Source organism: Talpa europaea, assembly GCF_964194135.1.
Source record: "Talpa europaea genome assembly, chromosome: 4".
In the NCBI taxonomy this organism is placed as follows: Eukaryota; Metazoa; Chordata; class Mammalia; order Eulipotyphla; family Talpidae; genus Talpa; species Talpa europaea.
Genome location: NC_140070.1, coordinates 123,184,768 through 123,207,827, shown reverse-complemented (window position 1 = coordinate 123,207,827; position 23,060 = coordinate 123,184,768). Strand labels below are relative to the sequence as shown.

The 23,060-nt window shown below is 34.2% G+C and overlaps 1 protein-coding gene across 1 annotated transcript in view; it reads left to right on the top strand.

The window, feature by feature from the left end:
• NAALADL2 (N-acetylated alpha-linked acidic dipeptidase like 2) overlaps positions 1-20,349 on the top strand; it is an 881,821-nt gene extending 861,472 nt beyond the window's left edge. The window contains exon 14 of the mRNA XM_084231106.1: positions 20,044-20,349. Coding sequence (XP_084087232.1) covers positions 20,044-20,242 — 199 coding nt within the window. The 3' untranslated portion in view covers positions 20,243-20,349. The remainder of the gene's footprint in view (positions 1-20,043) is intronic.
• The last annotated feature ends 2,711 nt before the right edge of the window (positions 20,350-23,060 follow it).

Genomic DNA, 23,060 nt, shown 5'->3' with positions numbered 1-23,060 from the left:
GATCTGTACACCACGTGGGACCCTCACCAACAGCCAGGGATGGAACCAGTGCTACAGAGGATGCGGGCAGCTTCCTGGCCCAGTGCTCAACTGCTGCGCCACAGGGGAGGCCCCATTTTAACATTTTAAAAGAATTTTTAGAGACTAAGGAGTATATAAACCTTTTGTAAAAATAAAACAAAAAAAAAATTGGTTGGATATAAATTTGCTCATATATAATGCTTAATAAGATAGAATGAAAGAATATTTTATTTTTGAATGATATACAACCATTTTCAGGTGAAATATCTTTTATCCATGTAACTGTTTAGAAAATTACTCAAAATTCACCTTGTAGATACTTAACTTCTAAAACTATAATATGATTTCTCTAGAGTCTCCTAAAACAAACTGACTTACTTCATTAATTACTTCATCAATTCCACAAACATGTATGTGCCTATTCCATCCTAGGCATTATGCTTGGAGCTAAAAGATCCAAAAATAAATTACATTCTCTTTTAACCCACTTTTGAAGGTTCTTACCCATTTTTGAATGCTAATTTGCAATATTTGTTAGTGTGAATTTGTCTGAGTCTTTACTTATGGAAGAAACTCTGTTGGACACCCGTCAGAAAGAATCACATACACTTAATCCCAATGAATTATCATATGAGGAAGTTGGAAAGGTCAACTGAGAAGTTACATCATGTCAGCCTCATGGGAGGACCTTTGGACTAGAATTGTAGCAGTGGTGAGTCAGCACATGACCACAACTGTGGTATTAGTGACCCATAGCTAGTAAATGTTAAATGGCATGCCAAAGAATTTTTAACTGAGCAGCTGCTTTCAATCTTTTTGTTCATCCCTTAATTACTCTTGGCCATATCTTCGTCCCCCCACCCTTCTGCCTAATATTTAAAAAGTAACATTTCCTGGCCTCCTTGTGGTGCAGCGGTTGAGCGCTGGGCTGAAGCTTTTGCACCGCCAGTTCCATCCCCGGCCACCGGCGAGGATCCCACATGGCATGCAGACCTCTCCTGCCGCGCCCGCTGCTCCCCTTAGCAGTGTATTTCCGTCAGTCTGTCTGTTCTGCTCCCTGCTCTGGCTCTGGTGAATTCTCTCACCCCCCCCCACCCCCGCGCTTCTGACTGTATCCAGTGCTTGTATAAATAAATAAATAAATCTTTAAAAATATAAATAAATAAAAAGTAACCTTACCAAAACTACTCTGCTCACCTCTTTTTTTTTTTTTTTAATCTTTTCCTCTCCAAGCTCTTGGCCTTAGGCAATCAATTTTTTTGCAAATCCATTCACCCTCATATTCTATGTGTTTATAGTCTTGGCTGTTGCAGTACATTCTATTTTCAGCTTTCAAAACAGATTGCTGAGAGGCATCTTAAAACATCCTTCCCTCAACTATTCTCCACTTTATGTGCTCTTCTGCTCACTGACACTTTTCCAAAGCACTGTTTACTTGCTGCCTGCCCACCCATTTATTCTTTAGTTCTGTCACATGGCTTTCTCCCCAAGCAGCACCCTAATTCTGTTGTGTCCATATCACTATTGGCGTAGTCTCATAGAACACAATCATTGTTTTCCTTTAGTTCTCATTAGTTTGAATCTCTCTATTGATCTCTCTTGAAAACTATTTTCATCCTTAATAGAGTAAACATATTTAGCTGTCTCAGTTTCCCCAATTTGTCTTCAAATTACTTACTTTATTTTAACAGATTTTTCCTTGAATTTATCTGTTGTTTTCCCTTTGAAAAAAGAAGCAGTTATCCCAAAGTTTATAGACTGGACATACAACTCAATTTTAAGTTAGATGAATTCTTTAAAAAATATAATATAAAATATTTTAATGATGAAAATCTCAGTTTTTTTTTCTCTTATCAGAAGCAGGTATTTAAAAGAAACACGAGGGGAAAGAAGGAATAGAGTTATATTGTAAGACACATACTCTAACAGTGTTATATTCATAGAAAGGGGAGATTCCAGGTGCCCTGCCTAACTCAAGGAGGGGTGGAGCTGAGCAGTGAGAAGAAAAAGAGGGAAAAAGAAAGGAGAATGAAGAGGCAAATGGAGCAGAAAGACATGTGAAGAAGCTGTGCTTGCTTTTCAACCTTGAAATTGTACCATGAACTTGGGGGCCAGGAAAGGAGATACTTGAAAGAGACAGAGATTGGGTGAGAGACGTGGGAAGGCTGACAATGACAGGAATTATCTTGCCTTGGATTTTGATTTTACTCTTTGCCTCCCAGACTTACGTGGTCCCTTCTGACCCTATTTATGGTTCCCCACCAGAAGGTGCTTTAAATTTGTGGCAAGCTTTTGGGTCTCAATGGCCATATTTGGGCAAACCTTATTTGATTGAGCATTTACCAATGAGGGGATGGATAACTTTGGGTGTTTAATTAGAAACTGCTTTAACTATATTCTTTCTCTTGTCTATATTACATACTGTTTGTATTAAAGTTCTTTTCTATTGAAGGTCTTATGCACTAAGAGTATGTCTGTCTTTATGCAAAGGATGGCTTAGAGAAGGCAGGTTTGGGGGTCTCAAAGTACCCCTCATTCTAACAGCTAACAATATAACAATCCTTGAAGGTCCTATCTTTTTTTTTTTTTAACTTGCTTTTAGACAGTGTCCTTATTCTCTAAAAATTCCTGCGGTTCAACATTATTTTTACATTAAAAAAGACACAGATTTGAAGTGTTCAGGGTAGGTCTAGAAGTGATGATTATTATGATCAATTGCCTCTTGTTAGAAAACATCCTCAGGCAAATATCTCTGACTACTAACTTGATTTTGAAAGAGAATCATTGTCATAGAGTAAAGAACAAAATTTTTTTGCTGTTATACTGATGAAGCTATGAATTATTATAAAGTTTGAGTTTGATATACTATGGCAATTTGGTAAAACACTTTTACTGTTTTTGAAATTTTTTTTTTTGGTCCGTCAGCCAAGAATTTCAAGCTTAATATTTGGAATATGATTTAGCAGAAATCCAAAAACAGAGAAAAGCATAAAGCTTAAAATCCTTAAATCATGTACTTTTCTGAATCTTGGCTCTACTACTTAAAAGCTGTGTGATTGCTGTTGGGCAAGCTTATCTGTGCTCAGTTTCCTTCCCTATACATTGGGTATAAAGATGGTTTACTTTGAATTAAGTTGTTTTGAGGATTAAATGAATTAAAATATACAAAATGCTTAGAATATTGCCAAGGGCACTATAGGGAAGGAAAGAAAACCATTTTTTGGGCTTCCCCGGTGGCGCAGCGGTTGAGCGCTGGGTTGAGAAGCTGCCCGCGGCCTCTGCAGCGCCGGTTCGATCCCTGACTGCTCCCCGGCCACCAGAGGAGGGTCCCACATGGCGCGCAGACCTCTCCTGCCGCCCGCTGCTCCCCTCAGCAGTGTACTTCGGTCCTTCTGCCTGCTCTGCTCCCCGCTCTGGCTCTGGTGAATTCTCTCACCCTCCCGTGATTCTGACTGTACCCAGTGCTTGTATAAATAAATAAAAATAAATCTTTAAAAAAAAAAAAAAAAGAAAACCATTTTTTCTACCCTCACAGTCATGCCAGCTAGGACCCTGATAAAGACAGATAAGAGATAAACAGAATTTAATCAACACATGAAGCACACAAGCATACAAGAAAAACTTAGCTATGCATTAACTAAAAGGGGTAGTTAGAATTTAGGCTTACATAGCATCTAAAGAAGAAATAAAAAGATGTTGTAGAGAACTGACAGGACCCCAAAAAAAAAACCAAAATGGTTTTATCCTTCCAAAGGAGGCAAATTGTGAGAAGGTAAATATGTAGGGTAAACCAATGGATGACAAGCATTGCTTTAGGAAGGCTTTGCTTTGTCTCTGGACTGATAACAGTCTAGATTCATCTACAGTGATTAACAGCTGGAGAAGGATACAATTTCTCATTTGTTTTCAGTTCAAACAATTTCTATGCCAATGTGGCATATTTTGGGGCAACACATTCTGGTTTTCTAAAATATACAATATTTTGGGTCCTCCCTGGTGGTGCAGGGAGTGAACTCTCAGCACTGTGAATCTATTGGCGGCCACTGTAGCATAAGTTTAATCTCCTGCCAGGGAACTAACCCACATGGTGCAGCAGATCTCTCCTGACTCGCCTGCTGCTTGTCTTAGCAGTGTATTGCAGTCAGTCTGCCTGTTCTGCTGCCCACTCTGTCTCTGGTGAATCCTCTCACCCACCCTACACCTCTGGCCTGCTCCCAGTTCTTGCATGTATAAATAAATAAAATAAATCTAAAAAAATATGATTTTCAAATATATTATCAATTGTCACAATTATTATTTCATGCAATAATGTTTATTCATTATCTACTTGTTGGAATTCTGGGGGAATAGTAAATGAATAAGATATTCTCTGTTCTTGAAGAACTTTGCCTAAGGAGACACAAAGAACACAATGTTGAGTTATTAGTGCTATGATAAAACTGAAGAAGTGTGAATCTATACCCCTAAATCAAAATCAATGTTGTAAACTGTTACCTCAATTAAAAAAATATAATTTTTAAAACAATTAACTACCTATCATGATTACATTGAGGAGAAATCAATAGACTTTGCCTTTGATTGTTGGCAAAACATGAATAATCTACCTCCTTTCTAAAATACATCAAATTTATTTTTTTCAGAATACAAGAATTCTGTCTTTTCATTAATACATCTAAAAGTCTACTCCCATATTCCAAGTCAAAAAATACATCGATTTTATTCATTAATTGACCATGATCCTTTAAAAATTATAAATACAGGGCCTCCCCAGTGGCGCAACGGTTGAGCGCTGGGTTGCAAAGCTGCCGGCAGCCTCTGCTGCCCCGGTTTGATCCCCGGATGCTCCCAGGCGGCCACCGGCCACCGGAGGAGGGTCCCACATAGCGTGCAGAACTCTTCCTGGCGCTCGCTGCTCCCCTCAACAGTGTACTTCGGTCCTTCTGCCTGCTCTGCTCCCTGCTCTGGCTCTGGAGAATTCTCACGCCCTCCTGGGCTTCTGACTGTACCCAGTGCTTATATAAATAAATAAATAAATCTTTAAAAAAAAATTATAAATACAAACATCTGCTTTTATCAGTTTACCAGTGGACTTCAGCACAACTTTTTCCAAATAGTTAATAAATTGTAGCAGTATGTGAGTGAGTGAGTATATGTGTGTGCGTATCATCCCTGTTGGGCAGTTATTTATTCAGACCTGAATACACATTTTAAAATAAGGTTTTTTTTTTCTTTTGTACCAAACATATTTCTTTTTTTTGGAAGATTTATTTATTTATACATATCAGAACTGGAGTACAGGCCAGAAGTGCAGAGGGTGAGAAGATTCACTAGAGACAGAGTGGGGAACAGAGCAGTCAGACTGACTGAAATGCACTGCTGAGGGGAGCAGCAAGAGAGACTTGAGAGGTCTGCTGCACCATGTGGGTTAGCTCCTAAGCTGGCTGGGATTGGAACTTGTGCTGTGCTGCAGTGGCTGTGGATAGCTTCAGAGTGCTGCAACTTAAGCCCTTGCACCACCAGGGAGGCCCTGTACCCAACATATTTCTGACTAAAGTATTAAGACCTTCTTATAGAAGAAAATCTAAAGTCATGTGGTTGATTGAGTTATGAGGAATGTGGAAGAAGGATCATTCCCTTTGAAACAAGCTTGAGTGACAGATTTTTTTTCCTTATTTGTCATCAAGAAAAAAATTATGTTTGTGTGTATGTATGTATGTATCTGTCTATCTAATTGCTATCATCCATCTTTATGAAAAGCAGCATTAATGAAGCAGAATATAGCAAAAGTGAATAGATTGATTTTTTGATAATAAAAGTTGTGATCAAATATAATAGGACAGATTGTATAGATTATTACAGGAGAAGATCTATTCTTAACAAATTTTTCAAAATGATCTTTTCCTTGTTGATTGAACAAGGATGAACAAAAGAGTTGGATGAACAGTTTCCTGGGCAGCAGAAGTTGCCTAATGATCTCTTACTTCTGTGACACTAAGGACAAAGTGAGTTGAGAATTTTGGGGTAGAGTGAAATAAGGTATGAGCCCAAGGAAGAAAGCCCAGAAATGTCAAATAATAACAGTGCTATCCCTTACAAAATATTTACTGTATCTTCCAGGATCTGGCTAGGCATTTCACATATGAGTTTGTTATTTCAAAAATTAGAAATTGTAAGTAGTATTATTTCCTATTTTACAGGCAAGGAAGAATAGTTTAAGCGAAGTTAAATAACATTAATATGCTTCAGATCGTAGAGCAGAAGTAGTAGTGAGATTTCGAGAAACTTAGTGTTATAGCCTTTAGACTCTGATGGACAAGACTTTGATCCTGTCCATTTAGTATTTACATTTTTCCCCTTTCTGTGTTTTATTATCTGGATTTAATTCATGTTTTGGATAGAATTCATGTTTTCTTTCAAGAATTTCCTTTCTTTATATTACCCTTTCTCAGTAAATAAATATCACAACTGGACTTTTGTAGCATAAAGTATATAAACTTTGTTGTTCAGATGAATCTCACATTGTGCAATCAAGTAGGATGATTAAAATTATGTAAATAATGCCTTAGTTTGATGAAGCAAGTATAATGAATTTTAAGATTTGAGATTACTCTTGAAATAGAAGAACATGGAGATTTGGGAAAAGATATCGAGGCAGGCTGATATGGTATTGTTCTACAGCCAGTAAAGGTTTTCTGTCTTCACATAATTAATGTGCTGTCCCTAAACAATGCATTTAGACTTTTATTTCATAGACTATCATACATTTGTTTAGTTTTTTTTTTAATATTTTTGCATTTATGCATAGAAGACCTGGGTATAGGCCAGAGTTTTGGAGGGCGATTTGAGAGGATTCACCAGAGAGACTGAGAAGCAGAACAGGCAGACTTTTTTTTTTGCCTTTTTTATTATTTTATATATTTTTTACATCATTCTTCATTTTTATACAATGTGTGCTTTATCATCTTGGGTATAGCCCTGTGAACAGGCAGACTTACTGAAATATACTGCTGAGGGGAGCAGCAAGGGAGACAGGAGAGGTCTGCTGCACCATGTGGGTTAATGCCTTGGCTGGGGATCCAACTCATATTGGTGATAGCACAGACTTAACCCCTATGCCACAAGGGAGGCCCCACATTTGTTTAGTTTAGATTGTCTTGTATTCCTATTGATTTTATTGCTGAGAAGTACAGTATTTTATATAGTATAAAAAAGTTTGCTGTTCAATTATATGATTTAGGAGAACATAAAATTTAGACTTTTCCCTGCTTAGTCATTATGTGACAATTACATGCATCATTTTTTTTCTGTCTCTCTCTGCCTATAACAAAAACATATATATTTATGAATATGTAAATATTTCATTCACAAATAAATGTATGTATATAAATTTTCATGTATTTACACATAAAAACATATATGCAAATATATACCTCTCACAAAATGCATGGGCAAGCTAATAAATACTAAAATAGCAAGAATGAAAAAGAAATGGTTCGAGAATGTTGTTATACATAAGATTTTTTCCTGAGCTGGTGCTTCATGTGCTAATAAAACCACAGGAGGGCAAAGCTGGTATGGCTTATCCTCAAAGTATTTGTTCATTCACAGCTGTTCAATAGTAGCAGTAATAATTGTTATCACTGTACTTTATTCTCATTTGGAAAGGGAATAAAACTTTTACATTTTATTAAAAAGGGAAAGCAATGCTTACCTGGCTGTACGGGGTAGGTAGAGAGTTTTAATGAAAACTTTTTTAAAAAATGTAATGTCAACATTTTGCAAGATGAAGACTATATATCATTAAAATGGTTCTGTGGTGAGTACACTGTATCACAAATGATTTATTTTAAGGATTAAAATATCATTTTTGCATTTTCCTTGTCATGAGTATAACTTGCCTTTGGGTTGAACTGTTCAATAATTTTGATTATTTTTTTTTATAGAGGCATGTTTTTATTTATTAATTTGTTTGTTTGTTTATACATACACTGGGTACAGTCAGAAGTGTGGGAGGGTGAGAGAATTCACCAGAGCCAGAGTGGGGAGCAGAGCAGGCAGAAGGACCGAAGTACACTGCTGAGGGGAGCAGTGGGCGGCAGGAGAGGTCTGCGCGCCATGTGGGACCCTCCTCCGGTGGCCGGGGAGCAGCTGGGGATCGAACCGGCGCCGCAGATGCCATGGGCAGCTTCGCAACCCAGCGCTCAACCGCTACGCCACCGGGGAGGCCCCAATTTTGATTATTTTTATAGTAGAGAAGAGTTTAGTGTTGAAGTCAATTTGTACTGCAAGTACCTAGACTTCTTTGTTTGGATTTCTTATTTAACTTTGAAATAAATAACTTGAATTTGTAGTCAACGTTAACTTTTAAGAATATAAGATCTGAAATTTTAATTAAAAATAAAAGATAAATTTCATGTACTTGCTTGAAATTTGAACCTGTCAACCTTCTAGTTGTTTCTCAAATTGGCAGAAATTATACACACACACACACACACACATGTGCTACACACATATATATATGTGTATATATACACATACACATATATACACACATTTATGTAAATATTTACACACTATTCTTTTTATTTTAATTTGATTATTTTGTGTTTCTAAAATTGTGGGGAAACAGTCTATATTTCAGTTTGATTTTAAGCTACTAGCCATTAAACTTGTAATTGTTGCTAGTTAGGCATCCAGATATATATCTTGGAAAAAATGATGATGTCTTATTCAAATCATTGTGCAAGGTAAGAAATTATTAAATGTGGAAAAACAAAACATTATTTAATATACTATATTCATTCAAACCTTTATCAATTCATTACTTTTCAATATCTTTACAGTTTAGACAGAATTTCTTCAACATCTCCAAATTGTCTCCTCCTGATAAAGGAAAGATAAGACATGCAAAATTATTAGAAATTTATTTTCCCACTTTGAGGTCTTTGAGAACAAGAAAACTGTAGAATCTTTGACATTTAGGGTTTGTTTTTATTCTTAAGTATGATAGCTACAAATGCAAAAGTCAGAAGCTCTTAAACTATACACGCTGAACAACTTACCTAAAGACTCAAAAATCCCATTGGAACTGAGACCACTTTTCTGATTCTTTTGTAGCCCATCATATCCTTCCAGCCCTTGTTAATAATATTTTTATTTCTTTCTTCACAGATAATTCAACATTTTTTTATGAATTAAGATTTGTGAGTCTTTCCAAAGCATTCTGTTTTACTTTCACAGAAATTACTTACTTTTACATTTAATGGCTATTAACATAATGTTAATTATATATTCTATAATTGTATATAAATAATACATATCATTGAACAAAACTCATTTGAGAACAAAGCAAGACTTCTTGGTAAATACAAAACTCACAGGAGGAGATTGTCGAGTGCATGTGGGTATGACCTGACAGGTTTAAGTAAGGGAGAGGCAAAAAATGTAAATACCTGTAAGCATTTCTGACTCATTACATCTGAATCTCTTAAACATAAAAGTTTCTCAGGTTATTCTTATGCCTTCAATTTGATAACCACCTCTGAAATATTCCAGAATTCTTGCTTACAATTAATATAAAAAGATAAATGTCATGCAGTAAAGCAAAATACACAGGGTAATTCCAAGAGAATACTGTAGAAATAAATTTTCCCTTCCCAACACTGGTCTAGTATATATTTTTATGGGTTGCTGTTTTAAGATTTGTTTTTAACTCTCTGATATCAGAACTTTTTTCCTACGTGAGAGAGTCTGAGGGATAAAAAGGCTCATCCTCCTTCCCTCATTGAAGGTATATATGTTCAGATATTTTGTTTCCGAGTGAGAGTATAGATTTATGGTCTAAGCTCAGCAAATTGGATGAATTCTTCCAGGTCTTTAAATCTGAAAGAAGTGAGGCAAGGATGTGGGTATAGTTTAATTTTATTTATGCTAGTTGCAGATCAAGATGCTTACAGTGGTCTAGCAAATATCAAGAGGCTGTACTATTGCTTCTAGGAATTTTCAGTACAATGGAGCCAATCAGTTATTTCAGATCTTGGTAGTGTTCTATGATACTCAACTTCTCTTGATTACTGCCTGGTTCTCAAATTTTTCTATCACTTCAGTGCAGCTATGTATTTATATAATTAATTTATTGAAAGTAGATATGTATGTATTCAGATATATATATGCTTTTTAAAATTTAGTTTAATATTTATTTAGTTCCAGTTGAATTGAGAAATAATTGATATATAATATTATGTTATTATAAGTTGTAAAGCATGATTTGATATATGTATATTTTGAAAATGATTACCACAGTAAGTTTAGTTAGCATCTATCACCTCATTTAGTTATGATTTTTTTGTATATGATAAGAACTTTAAGATCTACTCTTTCAGCTACTTTCAAATATAAAATAAAACATTATTAACTATACTCATCAACATGTACATTACATTCCCAAGACTTATTACTTATTACTAGAATTTATGGAAGTTTGTATCTTGACCATATTCACCTCTTTCATCCCCCTCCTGCAAACCCACCTTTGCCTCTGGCAACTACTATTTGTTCTATGTATTATAAATTCAGTAGTTTCCATATTCTCATATAAGTAAGGTCATATCATCTAAACACTTTCAACAAATTAAAATTTCCCTTAAGGTAGACGATTACTTTTTGACCAGTATAGACCAATGTATACTTACATTGACATGTGAACCCTTTGACATCCATGGTTGGAATCACAGGCTGTTCTCTAGAATATTTTTGTCACATTTTCAAAAGGAATGTTCAGTAAGTTAGTAAGTGTAACAATTCTGTAAAATGTGAAAGGTAATCTTTAAAGATTTTGAGAATAGTTTTATATTAAAGCATTTAAAGCATAACAAACAGTGTGATCAACATTTATTACTTGAACAAACATTGTGGGTTTTTTTGACTTTGAAGTTTTCAAATCATCTTTAAAATATATTTGCTCTTAAGAAAAAAAAATACACTTTTGACTTTTTAGGTAGTCATTTTCAAATGTCATTTATCAAAATTCTTCAGGTCAAATGAAACTATATATTTGTTAAGAACAAATAAATGTGTTTTCATTAACCATATTATCAATGTTAATTATATAATCAATAAGTACTGTGTATCTGGATGCATTGAGAGTACCAGGAGGCCTTACTCAAACTAGCTCCAAGAGTAAAGTAACTTGACTCAGACAATTGAAATTCAAGAGGAAGACTAGATTTTTAGGTTGGCTTAGTTCATATCTCTATCTTATGACCAAGATATAAATATTTTTCTGTCTCTCAGTTCTGCCTTCCAGCTATCATGCAAAGGTTGATATCCCTCTTGGTGGAAAAAAAGGATCTTTTACAGATTTAATCTCTGTTACCCAAACTGTTCAAAAATAGTAAAATGGTTAGCTTTGGGTGATTTTTTTGTCAGTAAAACAAGAATCTGCTGCTCTTAGAATCCTACTTCTGAGATTTGGCTATATTCCATTGCTGAAACAATCTACTTGACTAAAGAGCTACCTTATGTTGACTTAGAACTATATTATCTGAATCAATATTAAGGCAACTGCAACCGGATAACCCAAGTTAAATTGATGTCATTAAAGTCTACACTTGGAGCTTTCCCATAAACTAAAAGGCATATGGTGTACACTGAATATAATAGACAAAGTTTTTACTATATCCTATAAACAGTATATGATATAGCTAGAGAGATGAGATACACAAATGCATTCATAACAAAGAATTTGCTAACCTATACATAAAAAGTGAATCATATTGTAAAATATAAAATAAAATAATTTCATACCATATACTATTTTAAATGATTTATATTAAAATACATTAAAATAATATTTTAATTTATTATTTGCTTGATTTTCAGCATAGACTATAAACATTATAACTCTGAGCAAGCAACACAGTGACTTACTCAATGTAAGGTATTTAATAATGGTTGTTGAGTAGAGTAAGCAAAAAGATCAATATTAACTCATCACTCATTTTGTTTAAATAGACATAGTCTAAATTATAAACTTTTGCCTTTGGAGTGAACTTTTTAAAATAAATAGTTCATATCCTTTTCAATATTAGAATCAAAAATGAATGAAAAAAGTTAAATACCTATATTATTTGGTTTCATGGTCTCAGCATTGCTATTTATTAAAGGTAATGAAGAAAAGAACAATTGAGAAAGGGCAAATGCAAATATTTGTGTGATAAATTAAATAAAATGCTTCTTATGGAAATTGTCAAGTGCCTGCAGAGTATTCAAATAAAGTTGTCCTTGGAAGGTGACAAGTCATCCCTGCTGATGAGTAGGCACTAAACTACTATGAAAACATTAATTTCAGATAAGTTCAAACTAGGAAAGCTATTCAAATATTGAGTTTTTAGCCAGACATATAGTTATAAGTTGGAAAGGAAATAGCAGTAATGAAACTGAAATAGAAATAAGAAAATAATTACATGAGTGTTAAAAATGAGGTCAGTAATACCACCATCGTCTTCAAATTCTGAATGGGCTAAGGGCTGTGTGCATCTTTTTCTGATTTCTATCTCCCCTTCTGATTTAATGAATGGTTTTTGACTACAGAAATGTAAGTTTTCTTGGTGGGTAAATGAAGGATAATCCTCCCCAAGGTGTTCCAAATGGGTCTTCTCAAGATGTATAACTTCGGGATGTGGATTATTTTTAGCTAGAGGTTTGTGAAAATTTTGTATCATTCCTTTAAACTATTGAGAAGAATGAAATTTGGAGGTATTATTGCTTATTCATATTTTTACCAGATTTGTTTTTCTATTAAAGAAACCTATCTGTATGATGGGGCAACCATCCAAATACAGGGTATCTGGTCTTCTCATAGAGTTCCACTCCCCCATCTCATTGAATCCCCAGGCTTTTATCACCTTCCTTAGGGCAGGGACACATACCTTCATTTGGCCCTGTAGGCTTTGGAATTTACATCTATGTGGATTCTCCACAGGCACGTAATTAAATTTATTTTCTTCCCTCCTAATAATCTGTCCAATGTTAATTTGTTTGCTTGAGTGGCCTAAGAACTCAGAGGTATAGGGAATAATTTCCTCTTCACCCATCTGTAAATCATCAAGCACTGTGCTGTGCAAGGCTGTCACCCTTGAATATCTTTAAAAAATATCCTCTTTCTCAGGACAATTTTAAGAAACAATGTAGTTATATTGACAGAGAAATACTGAGACAGTAACTATAGAATACCATTATTCTCTACTGTTCTCTGCTTTATTTTATATTTAATCATAATAGAAATAGACAAAAGTTATTTTGTCAGTTTTTTGAGATGTGTCTCAGCAAGATGATCTATATTTTTAAATAAAACAGAGTATTAACTTATTTTTTATGTTTAGTGGAAAACTTCCTTTTTTTTTTAAAGATTTTTATTTATGCATACAAGAACTGGGGTACTGGCTAGGGATCGAACTTGTGCTGCAGAAACTGTTTTGTGGAAAGCTTCACAGTGCTGCGCTTAACCACTTGCACCACCAGGGAGGCCCCTAGTGGAAAAATTTCAACTGGTACTCTGTAAAGAGATTTCAAAATTTCTAATGAATCACATGGGTATCTAAATTTTGTGATGCATACCTAATGAGTACCATTTGGTACAATTTTTCAACAGTATCTTCTGAATTCAGCCAGTCATTTAAGAACTGTGTAGCATCTCTATCACACATTGTACTCTGTCAGTGCTATTAAGAGAGAATAAATAATGAATGCCTATGGCAACATAACAATGTGAACTCTTCCTTTTTTTACAAGGAAGAAAACTAAGAAATTTTATCAATTATCTATTTTCCATTGGAAATCATCCCAAATTTAGTGACTAAAAAAAACTATCATGCCAATAATTATTCAATATGGCCCTTTTGGAACCCAGTTAGGAAATTTTTCTAGTCTTGGCCAGGCTGGGGTATCACTTGGCTGTATGTATGTCTGCAACTGGTGCTTCTGCTGCCAGCTTGCCTGAGGGCTACCTAGTATTGGAAGACCTCAGCTGAAGAAATTTCTTTGTTCCATGAGTTCTCTCTTCTTCCAGAAAGTAACCAAGAATTATTCACATAGTGACTTCATAGGGATTCTGAGAGAGAGAGAGAGAGAGAGAGAGAGAGAGAGAGAGAGAGAGAGAGAGAGAGAATGCACACAAGATCTTTTGAGGCTAAGACTCACCATATATGCTGCATCCTATTGGTCAAATCAAATATTAAGACCAAGCCAGATTTAAGAAGTAGGGAATTGGACTTCACCTCTTGGTGAAATGAACTAGAACTCATATTTTATGCAACCTGTAAGTAGGGAAAAGAATAATTGTGGCTATTTCTAGAGACAAAACATACATTTTTCAGCCTCAGTTTTCTCCAGAGATGAGTTGCTGACTTGGCAATATCAACGAGGGTCTTAACTTTCATTCTGCTTTAGGCAGTATAAATAAAATTCAAATTTAGCTAAAAAGATATTTGTATTTTAAATAGCATAGCCGTGTGTATGTTGTGAATTCTCATGGATATGACATTCCAATTAAATATTTTCTAATGTTGGTAAAAATATCAATCCACTGAGAACTATGGAGTAAAGTAACTATAATCCCTAAAAAGAGCTAGTAAAAACTACATTAACTATAATTGTATTCCAAGATGTGACTTTATTATTTAATGTGATTTAACTTAGAAGTTTCTCAACATGGGGTGTAATGAATGTCTATTCAAGCTTAGAATGGGTGACATCCTGTGCACCTTTATGAATAGAGGAAGGAACACTTCCTTATCATTTCCATCATTAATTTGCTAATTCATGTGCAAGGAAATGTCTCATAAAGACTTTAGATGCCATTGTTTCAAAATTCACTTTTTCAGTTTTCCTTTGCTTTAGTTAAATAGAAAAAAAATTGTCGGCACAGTAAAGATGGTTGGTTTCCTTCCGTGATGTGGTCAGAAATAATTAGATTTCTGAGTTTGGCATTGCTCTTTCCTGGTCACCATGATGTGTCATTGAAACAGACCTGTTAAAATGAGTGATGTGTGTTTTAATTTCATTAGTGTCATCAATAATGTATTACACTTTCCTTTTAGAAACATCCTTGTGTTGTGTGTGGGTCAGGATGACTGTATGAATTACATTTATAAGATCTAAATTGTTACAGATGAGGGAATATAGGCATGAGGGTGGAATTAATGTTATTTTAAGCATGATAACTACTACAATGATTTCAGTTAAATAATAATTTAATTAGGTATGATGCTCTACATGCCATACTAAGATACATGTTTTGTGTAGGCAAACAAGATGGTGATTTATTAAATTAATAACACAGTTCATTCTTTCTGTAAGGAAAGTTTTCTGAATTGGACTGAAGCCAGTTTATGTAAGTCCAGGAGTGTTTCACTAAGAAATAGAAATTCTTTGTTGTTGTAAAGGATGTGCTATGGGCAGGAATTCCCTTCTGTATAGTTTCTGACTTTCCATCCTGTTTTCCTGCCAGATAGGTGTCATTTTTGACTGGCTGTTGTCTGAGTCTGTCCTACCCTGAAATATATGGGTCTATCAATTTAAAGGGAGAGACACATTTGGGTACTCTGATGCAGTAGTATAAATTGTTGAGTCTTTTTTTATGGAAGTTCAATTGTGATGACACTGCATGAAAGAGCAAAGAGCTTTTTGTCTTATAAGATTTCACTGGAAGCATTGATATAATTGAAATATTTGTAAAGGCAGGAATCATTTTCATAATTAAAAAATGGTAGGGCTTCCCCCACCAGCATCGGAGCAACCCACATGGTGAGCAGACCCCTCCTGTCTCGCCTGCTGCTCACCTCAGCAGTGTATTTCATCAGTCTGCCTGTTATGTTCCCTGCTCTGTCTCTGGTGAATCCTCTCACCCTTCGGCGCATCTGGCTTGTACCCTAGCTCTTGTATAAATAAAAAATAAATCTTTAAAAAAATTAAAAAAATAAATGGTACAAGACTGGTTTTGATTCTAGGGATGATCCTTGGGTATTTAGAGTTAATGATTGAAAATGGAAGAAAATTCTTAAAACTAACAAATACTTGGAAATTTATATGATGAAATGTATAAATGTGGCTGGGTTTGCTTTCATCTTCCATTCAGATATTAAAAATAACACAACACAATGTTGTATTTTTTTTGAAAAGGGCACCCAAAACAGAAATTTATTTTATATAAACAGAAAGCCAAAGGCATTTTACACAAAGAAAGCATTACACAAGAAAATAAATAGGAAAAGGTGAGCTACTTCTAAAAATCAGGAGAAACTACCCATCTCATGAAAATTTACAGAAGATATTTTTGTTTCCTCTAATTTGTTTTCAAGGTAAAGCAATCTATCAAGATTGAAAAACCTTGTATTATTAAAAAAAAAAGTACCTTTTAAATTATATCAGTTGCTAGCTCAAATGCAGTTTTTCTCTTAAATTATGATAAAGTATACTAGTCACTTATCTTCAACTAGAATCTCAGTATCTATAGTTTTATGCTGATTTGTATACTATTTGAGTAGAAATGGATAGGAATGTTTATTTTACATAATCACTTGCCACAGCCTACTTCTTGAATCATATAGCATATGGAAAATATGTTTATATTTTCCTTACACAATTTTGCAAACCCAAAAAGAAACATTTCTATGCATGTGACTTGTTTATAGTCATTATGAAAGCATGTTGATTTGTTAGAGAAAGTAAATGGTGGCACACTGCAGGCTTCAGTGCATTGGTCTTTAAGAAATATGTATTGCTTTCTAGTTAAAACAAACAAACCAGTGATCATTGTATTTCTTCAGCTTTAGAGCTAAACATTCTTTTTAGGATGTATTTTTATTCTTCTACATTACCTCTTTTCTAGATATTTTATAGTAGCTATAACTGAAATTTTACATAAATATGCTAGAGACAGAGTTCATTTTTAAATGCATTGTCATTGAGGGATTAATCCTGTAACCTTTATGAGCATGTTTTATTAATATCTTATCATTAAATTGAATATTAATAATAGTTAACATTTAATAACCATAGAATGTATATGTAAGAATTTATTGCATTCCTGTAGGTTTAAAAAAATGTGGAAAAGTCACCATAACAACCTCCAAATCATTAAACATGCTCCCTGTAATATATAAATTGCAGTGGTAAAACTCATTTTAGGGGTATTTATGGAAAACCAGTTTATGCTTTTTGTTTTTGTTGTTGGTGGTTTTTTGTTTGTTTGTTTGTTTGTTTTTTTGTTTTTTTGTTTTTTGGCCAGCATAATGATCAGGCTAAAGTTCTCAAAATATCTACTGTTCTCTGGAATTCTGGAAATATATTTTCCAAAAAATAACTATGAAATATAATTAAATATTTTATTATTAGTCTCATTTTCTTTTTCTTTTTTTGCTGGTAAAGCAGGTTTAATTGTCCACAAGAGTGTGTTTTTTTCAATGATGGAGTACTTAAAATACATATTATTAACTGTTTTTACTCTCAGAATACCTTCATTATTAAACCTGGCTTTTGTCATATATACACACATGCATATTACTTCACTCTGATGATTTTTCATCATATATGCATGTATGCAAACATATTACATATATATGTTTACATGATTTGCTATAAATTTAAATGTGATTGATAAGTATCCTTACACTAAAACCCCACTCCTCTTAAAAAAATTTGTCAATTCAAAGATTATGTTAATATGAAGTAAGTAGCTTCCAATTATTTTCTGTCATGTAGAATACTTGAGACTACTGAAGACAATTTCATCACCATTTGGGAAAAAAGTCATGGTTGCATTGTTTCCTGTGTATTATTTGGTTTCTTTTCTTTTTTCCCTCTTTAGTGATATAAAATTGATATAACTATAATGGAGGCAAACTTTCATAAGGTATTTTGTTATTCCCGTTATTTTTTCATTTTGCTATAACCAGAACAACTTAACTTTTACACATGAAAAGCACAAACACATACATGTATATTCATATGTAATTTCTTATATGATTAGTTTAGCATGTTTCAAATGCTTCTTCTGAAAATCTCTTTAATATTAATACTCTTAGGGTCCTCCCTGGTGGTGCAGGCAGTTGAGCGCAGCACTGTGAAGCTGGCTGTAGCCTCTGCAGTGCTGGTTCGATCCCTGCCAGCCAGAGAGCAACCCACATGGCAAGCAGACCTCTCCTCTCTCGCCCGCTGCTACCCTCAGCAGTGTAATTCCTCAGTCTGCCTGTTCTGTTCCCCACTTTGTCTCTGGTGAATCCTCTCACCCTCTCACGCATCTGGCCTGTACCCCAGTTCTTGTATAAATAAAAAAATCTTTAAAAAATATATTAATACTCTTGGACTAGAAGAGAAATGCTTATAGAGTGTCTACTTCTGGAAGAAGCTCTGTGTTTTTCTCATAGTCAGAGCAGTGCTCAGAACTCACTTAGAACCCCATTTGGAAGATAATTTTCACCCACATCTAGGGAATGTGTTTCTTAGTGCAAGGTTTATAGCTGAATTCAGGAATATTTGGAATCTTGAGAGTATCTTTCTTATACTGCTCTATTAAACTCATGGCCACTAAGTTCACGAATACCCAATTATTATGGACAGGTTTCATTTCAAATGATATGTTTCAGGTGAAAAAAAATGAAATAACTGAGTTCACGGATTTTCTGTCCCAATTACCACATACCATGTACTAAAAATCTGTTGTTTTAAAGTTAATTAATGATTAAAATGCTAAGTTACCTAAATTGATATAATTGACACTGACATTTTTGAGGTTCTACTAAGTCCCCATCACTGATGTAAGGCTGCAAAAATGTAAGTATATTAAATCTCCAGGATTCAAGACCTTCTATGTTCATGACACTTCCTTTCACTCAATAAAAATGTAAAATATTTTTCAACCCTGAATTGAGAGATGGCGATATATATTGAAAATATGGGATTAGGGACCACAACTTAGAAGAAAAAACACTGAAAAGATGGTGTAAGGGTGGAAAAGTTTTCCTTTTTCCCCTTGCAAGTTCTTAACCAGTTTTAATGATCACATTGACATGAAACAGATTAACAGGAGAAAAGCAAATTTAATTTTATGTATATTGGTGTACCAAAGATAATATGCGACCCAAACACAATCTTTAGTCAGTCAAGATTCATGGGTCATCCTGAGCTAAGGAGAAGGGGTAGGAATCTGGTACTTAAAAGGAGGGAAGACCATTCGCAGGGAGATGGCAAGAGCAGATGTCCCGTAAACATGTGTTTGCTGTACCATGCAGATAAATAACATCATGTAAAATAAGTGATGTAAAAAGTTATCTCTAGTAATAAGTTAGTATCAGTTGGTCTCAATCTCATTTATTTTAGGCAATTAAAGAGAACTAAAAATAACTTTTCCTGAAACTGTTAGGCTTTGATTGTCTTCAGCTCAATATTGTCCTCATACCAAAGTGACATATTTTAGGATCAAGTATCTCACTTCAATGAGGACCTGCATATCATCAGAATCCATTTGAATATGTAAGAAAAAGAGATAACTTTCAGGGGTCTGGCAAGGGGATTAGGTGACCTCAGTGCCTATCTTTTGCTCTATAGAGTTTATCCCAGTATGTATTTTACCGATGACATACCACAGTAAAATTTTACATATTTCTCATCCTTATATTTATTAGCAATTGGATTTAGAAGCCTCATAGATTCAGTTTCAGGTTTGTTTGTTTGTTTGCTTGTTTTTAACTAACAGCTACTTTATTCTCTTTCATGATGGCAGTGTGTGCTTCTATCAGGAGCTACATTGTGTATCATTCTCTTTTTCTCATCACTGGGAAATTTTTGATGATCAAATCTATATCTATTAATTCATTAGAGGTTGAAAATCCTGACATTGTATTTCTGTAATGCATTCCTAATTTATTGCAAACATTACTACTTCATGGAAATATTTGTTACAATGTTTAACATGAAAATAGCATTTATGTGTAAAAAATCCACACATTTCATATTTCTTTTTAGAAATATCCTGTATCACCTTGATGAGAAGACAAGCCAGTTTTCCATACTGCTGGAGGCTTGGGAGCACTGCAAATCTCTTGCATCAAATGAAACCCTTCAAGAAGCCCTGTCAGAGGTGTTGAACAGCATTAATTCAGCTCAGGTTTACTTCAAAGCAGGACTTGATGTGTTTGAGAGTGTCTTGGATGGAAAGAACTGAGAAAACTCTCAGCATTTTAAAAAGTTTGTTTACAATTCCTCAAGCAAAAAACTCTAATCTGACCAGCTCTTCTAAAATTGAAGACTTTTTTCCCCAATGGCTTTTTTTTTTTTAGAAAACTAAAGCTATTGTTACTGTGTATTTTTAATGTACATATAGGAAGAGCATTTTGCACATTTAATATTTTTCTTATATTTGCATATATGAATATGTTAAAACAAGTTATTGAAATGATACTTGAGATTTATCTATTGAAAGAAATCTGATATAAATAAATAAATATTTGGGGGGGTGTTCCAAGTATTTTTGGACAATCTTTGCTCCTATGGATAAAACACAGGAACAGCTGCCATTCCCCATATTAGAGCTATTAATGACCTAGTTTCCATAATGGAAGCAGAGATTTGATATGGTTTCAGATTACTTTCACTATTAAGTATTCAATATGAAGAATTGGTGTACTCTGAGTGATTGGTTGACCAAAACCTCTTTGAATGTTTCTATTTTATGACATGAAGTGCCTGTTCTTAACAAAACTAGATGTAGTAATACACTGGTTATGAAACTGTATTTTTTTAAGTATTAATGAAAAAAAAGAGCCATAAACATTCCAGGGGAAAATCTCAAGGTAGCTGCACAGAGCAATTTAAATGCAAATTTTTTCCAAACAACTTATAAGGTGACTAGGTTTGAAACCCCTAATTTGCCTCAGTTGATTTTGTAGAAATTTCAGGAGTGATGTATGTCTTATGAGGGAGAAAATATTTATTTCTTCCTGTATTGTTTCTGTGGAAAAAATGAAACAGAACTACTCTAAAATGAAAGCATATCACATTATTCTTCCTTCTTGTATCTTTGCTGAAGTTCCTTGCTGTAAGGCAGTTTTCATGGAATACTAAATATAATTTCCACACGAAAGTAGCAAAGCTTCTCTTTGAAACTCAAAATATCTTAAAAAGCATCAAATTGTTATTTCTGCCACTGACAAAAAGTACATTCTATGAACGAAATTGTTTTGATCAATGAAAAACTCCTTAAATCTGTGATATTTGATATTTTTTGATATTTTTTTCTTAATCCTTAGTTGTGCCTTAGATGAAAATGCAGAAGTCATACCTCTAATTTTATGTGGAAAATACAGTGCTACTCTCTAAGAGTGTGTTGTTCTTATGCTTCACTGTTTCTCTCAAATGAAGTTTTTCATATTGACATTATTCTTGAATGGCTATAGCATCCAGTATTCCCAGAAACCCCAGCATTCTGTCTATTAGGTGACAGCTGAAACTTTTAGCTTACCTTAAGAAATTGATTTCAGAAAGGTTCTTCTTGTCTTGGATAAAGCAATTCCCTTTAGAAAACATATCCTAAGAATATTTCATGTGAATTTTCTCTACCTAAAACAACACTCACACCACTTCCCATTTTGCATTGCCAGAGTCTTCACTTTTTATGGATGAGCATAACCCTAATCTCAGTTTAAAGGAAAGCTAAAGTTGAGGGGAAAGAATTCATCAGTATCGATTAATTGATTTATAAGGGTCAACTCTTCCTACCATAAGTAATGCTTATATGCTCAAGGCAAGGGAGATACTGGAGGTAATTAGCTAGATAATTCAAGAAATCCATTTTCATCTGAATTTCTGTGTGCACATATTTTCATTTGAAAATTGAAACTACCTTACTTTTTTAACCAATCATTTTAACCAATGTACTTGTTTGTTTGAAAATGTTTATATGTTTGAGACTGTTTAGAGGAGAGTGTTAAATGGACCAGACACCTGCTGCCTCAATGTCAAACTGTCTTTCCAGAAATCACACCAGAAGAGAGGTGGAACATGTAGACATGGGACAGACCAAATAATAAAATTCTTTATACCAAAGGAACTTAAATGTTTTCATCGAGGTTCTTCATTTGGAGTTGAATGAAAAACAAATATAATAGTTTATCATTTTGAAACAAAATTCTAAGTAATTTACTCCCTTAATCTCTAATAGCATTGACAGCAGAAAATATTTTGTTTATATGTTTGTTGAAAGGTTGTATAGCCAGGTAAACTACATTGCACGTATAAAGGTTTTAATATTCTGTTTTCTTCACTTCTAAATTACATGGTTTTGCTATTTAGAAATTGAAGATGACTATGGGCTACCATTTTTATTAGACTATTTAGGAGATTATATGAAGAAACTAAACAGTATAGATGCTGTTCTATGTCCTTGCCTGGAACAAACCTCTTACTTGGGTGTATTACAGCTATGGTTTGATTACCTCATGCTTTCTCCATATTTATATCATTTCAATTTTTCCCCGATAGTAAATAAATATCTTAAGTATTTTAATAATAAGTGTTTTGGGTTATTGGTAGTAGTTTCAGAGTGCTGCTGAAGGATGATATTTCTCATCCTTCATAGGATTGTGCCAGGCCATAACAAATCATACATGATTATTCTTCTAAGAAAGTGTGGCAAATGTATATCCCTGAAATTTGGATTCAGGCAGGGAACACATAGGATATTGCCCTTTGTGGAAATGTGTATATTTCAGAGTCAAAAGGAAAATTATGGGGCTTTTTGGTCTAAGCCATAAGATTTAGGATATTGCCTTCAGCCAGGGAAAGCATAATCAACTCCATCGATAAGAGTCACTGAAGCCAAAGTGATTAAGGAACTTGAACATAGTCACACATTTGGTTAACAGTAAAAGCAAAACTGGAATCTAAGCTGCTCGGCTTTCTCATGAAGTATATCTAGCTCTCCCTGAGGTGATAGGGTTATAAATGATCTTTTCTGGTGCCTTCTTATAACCAGCCATTCTATC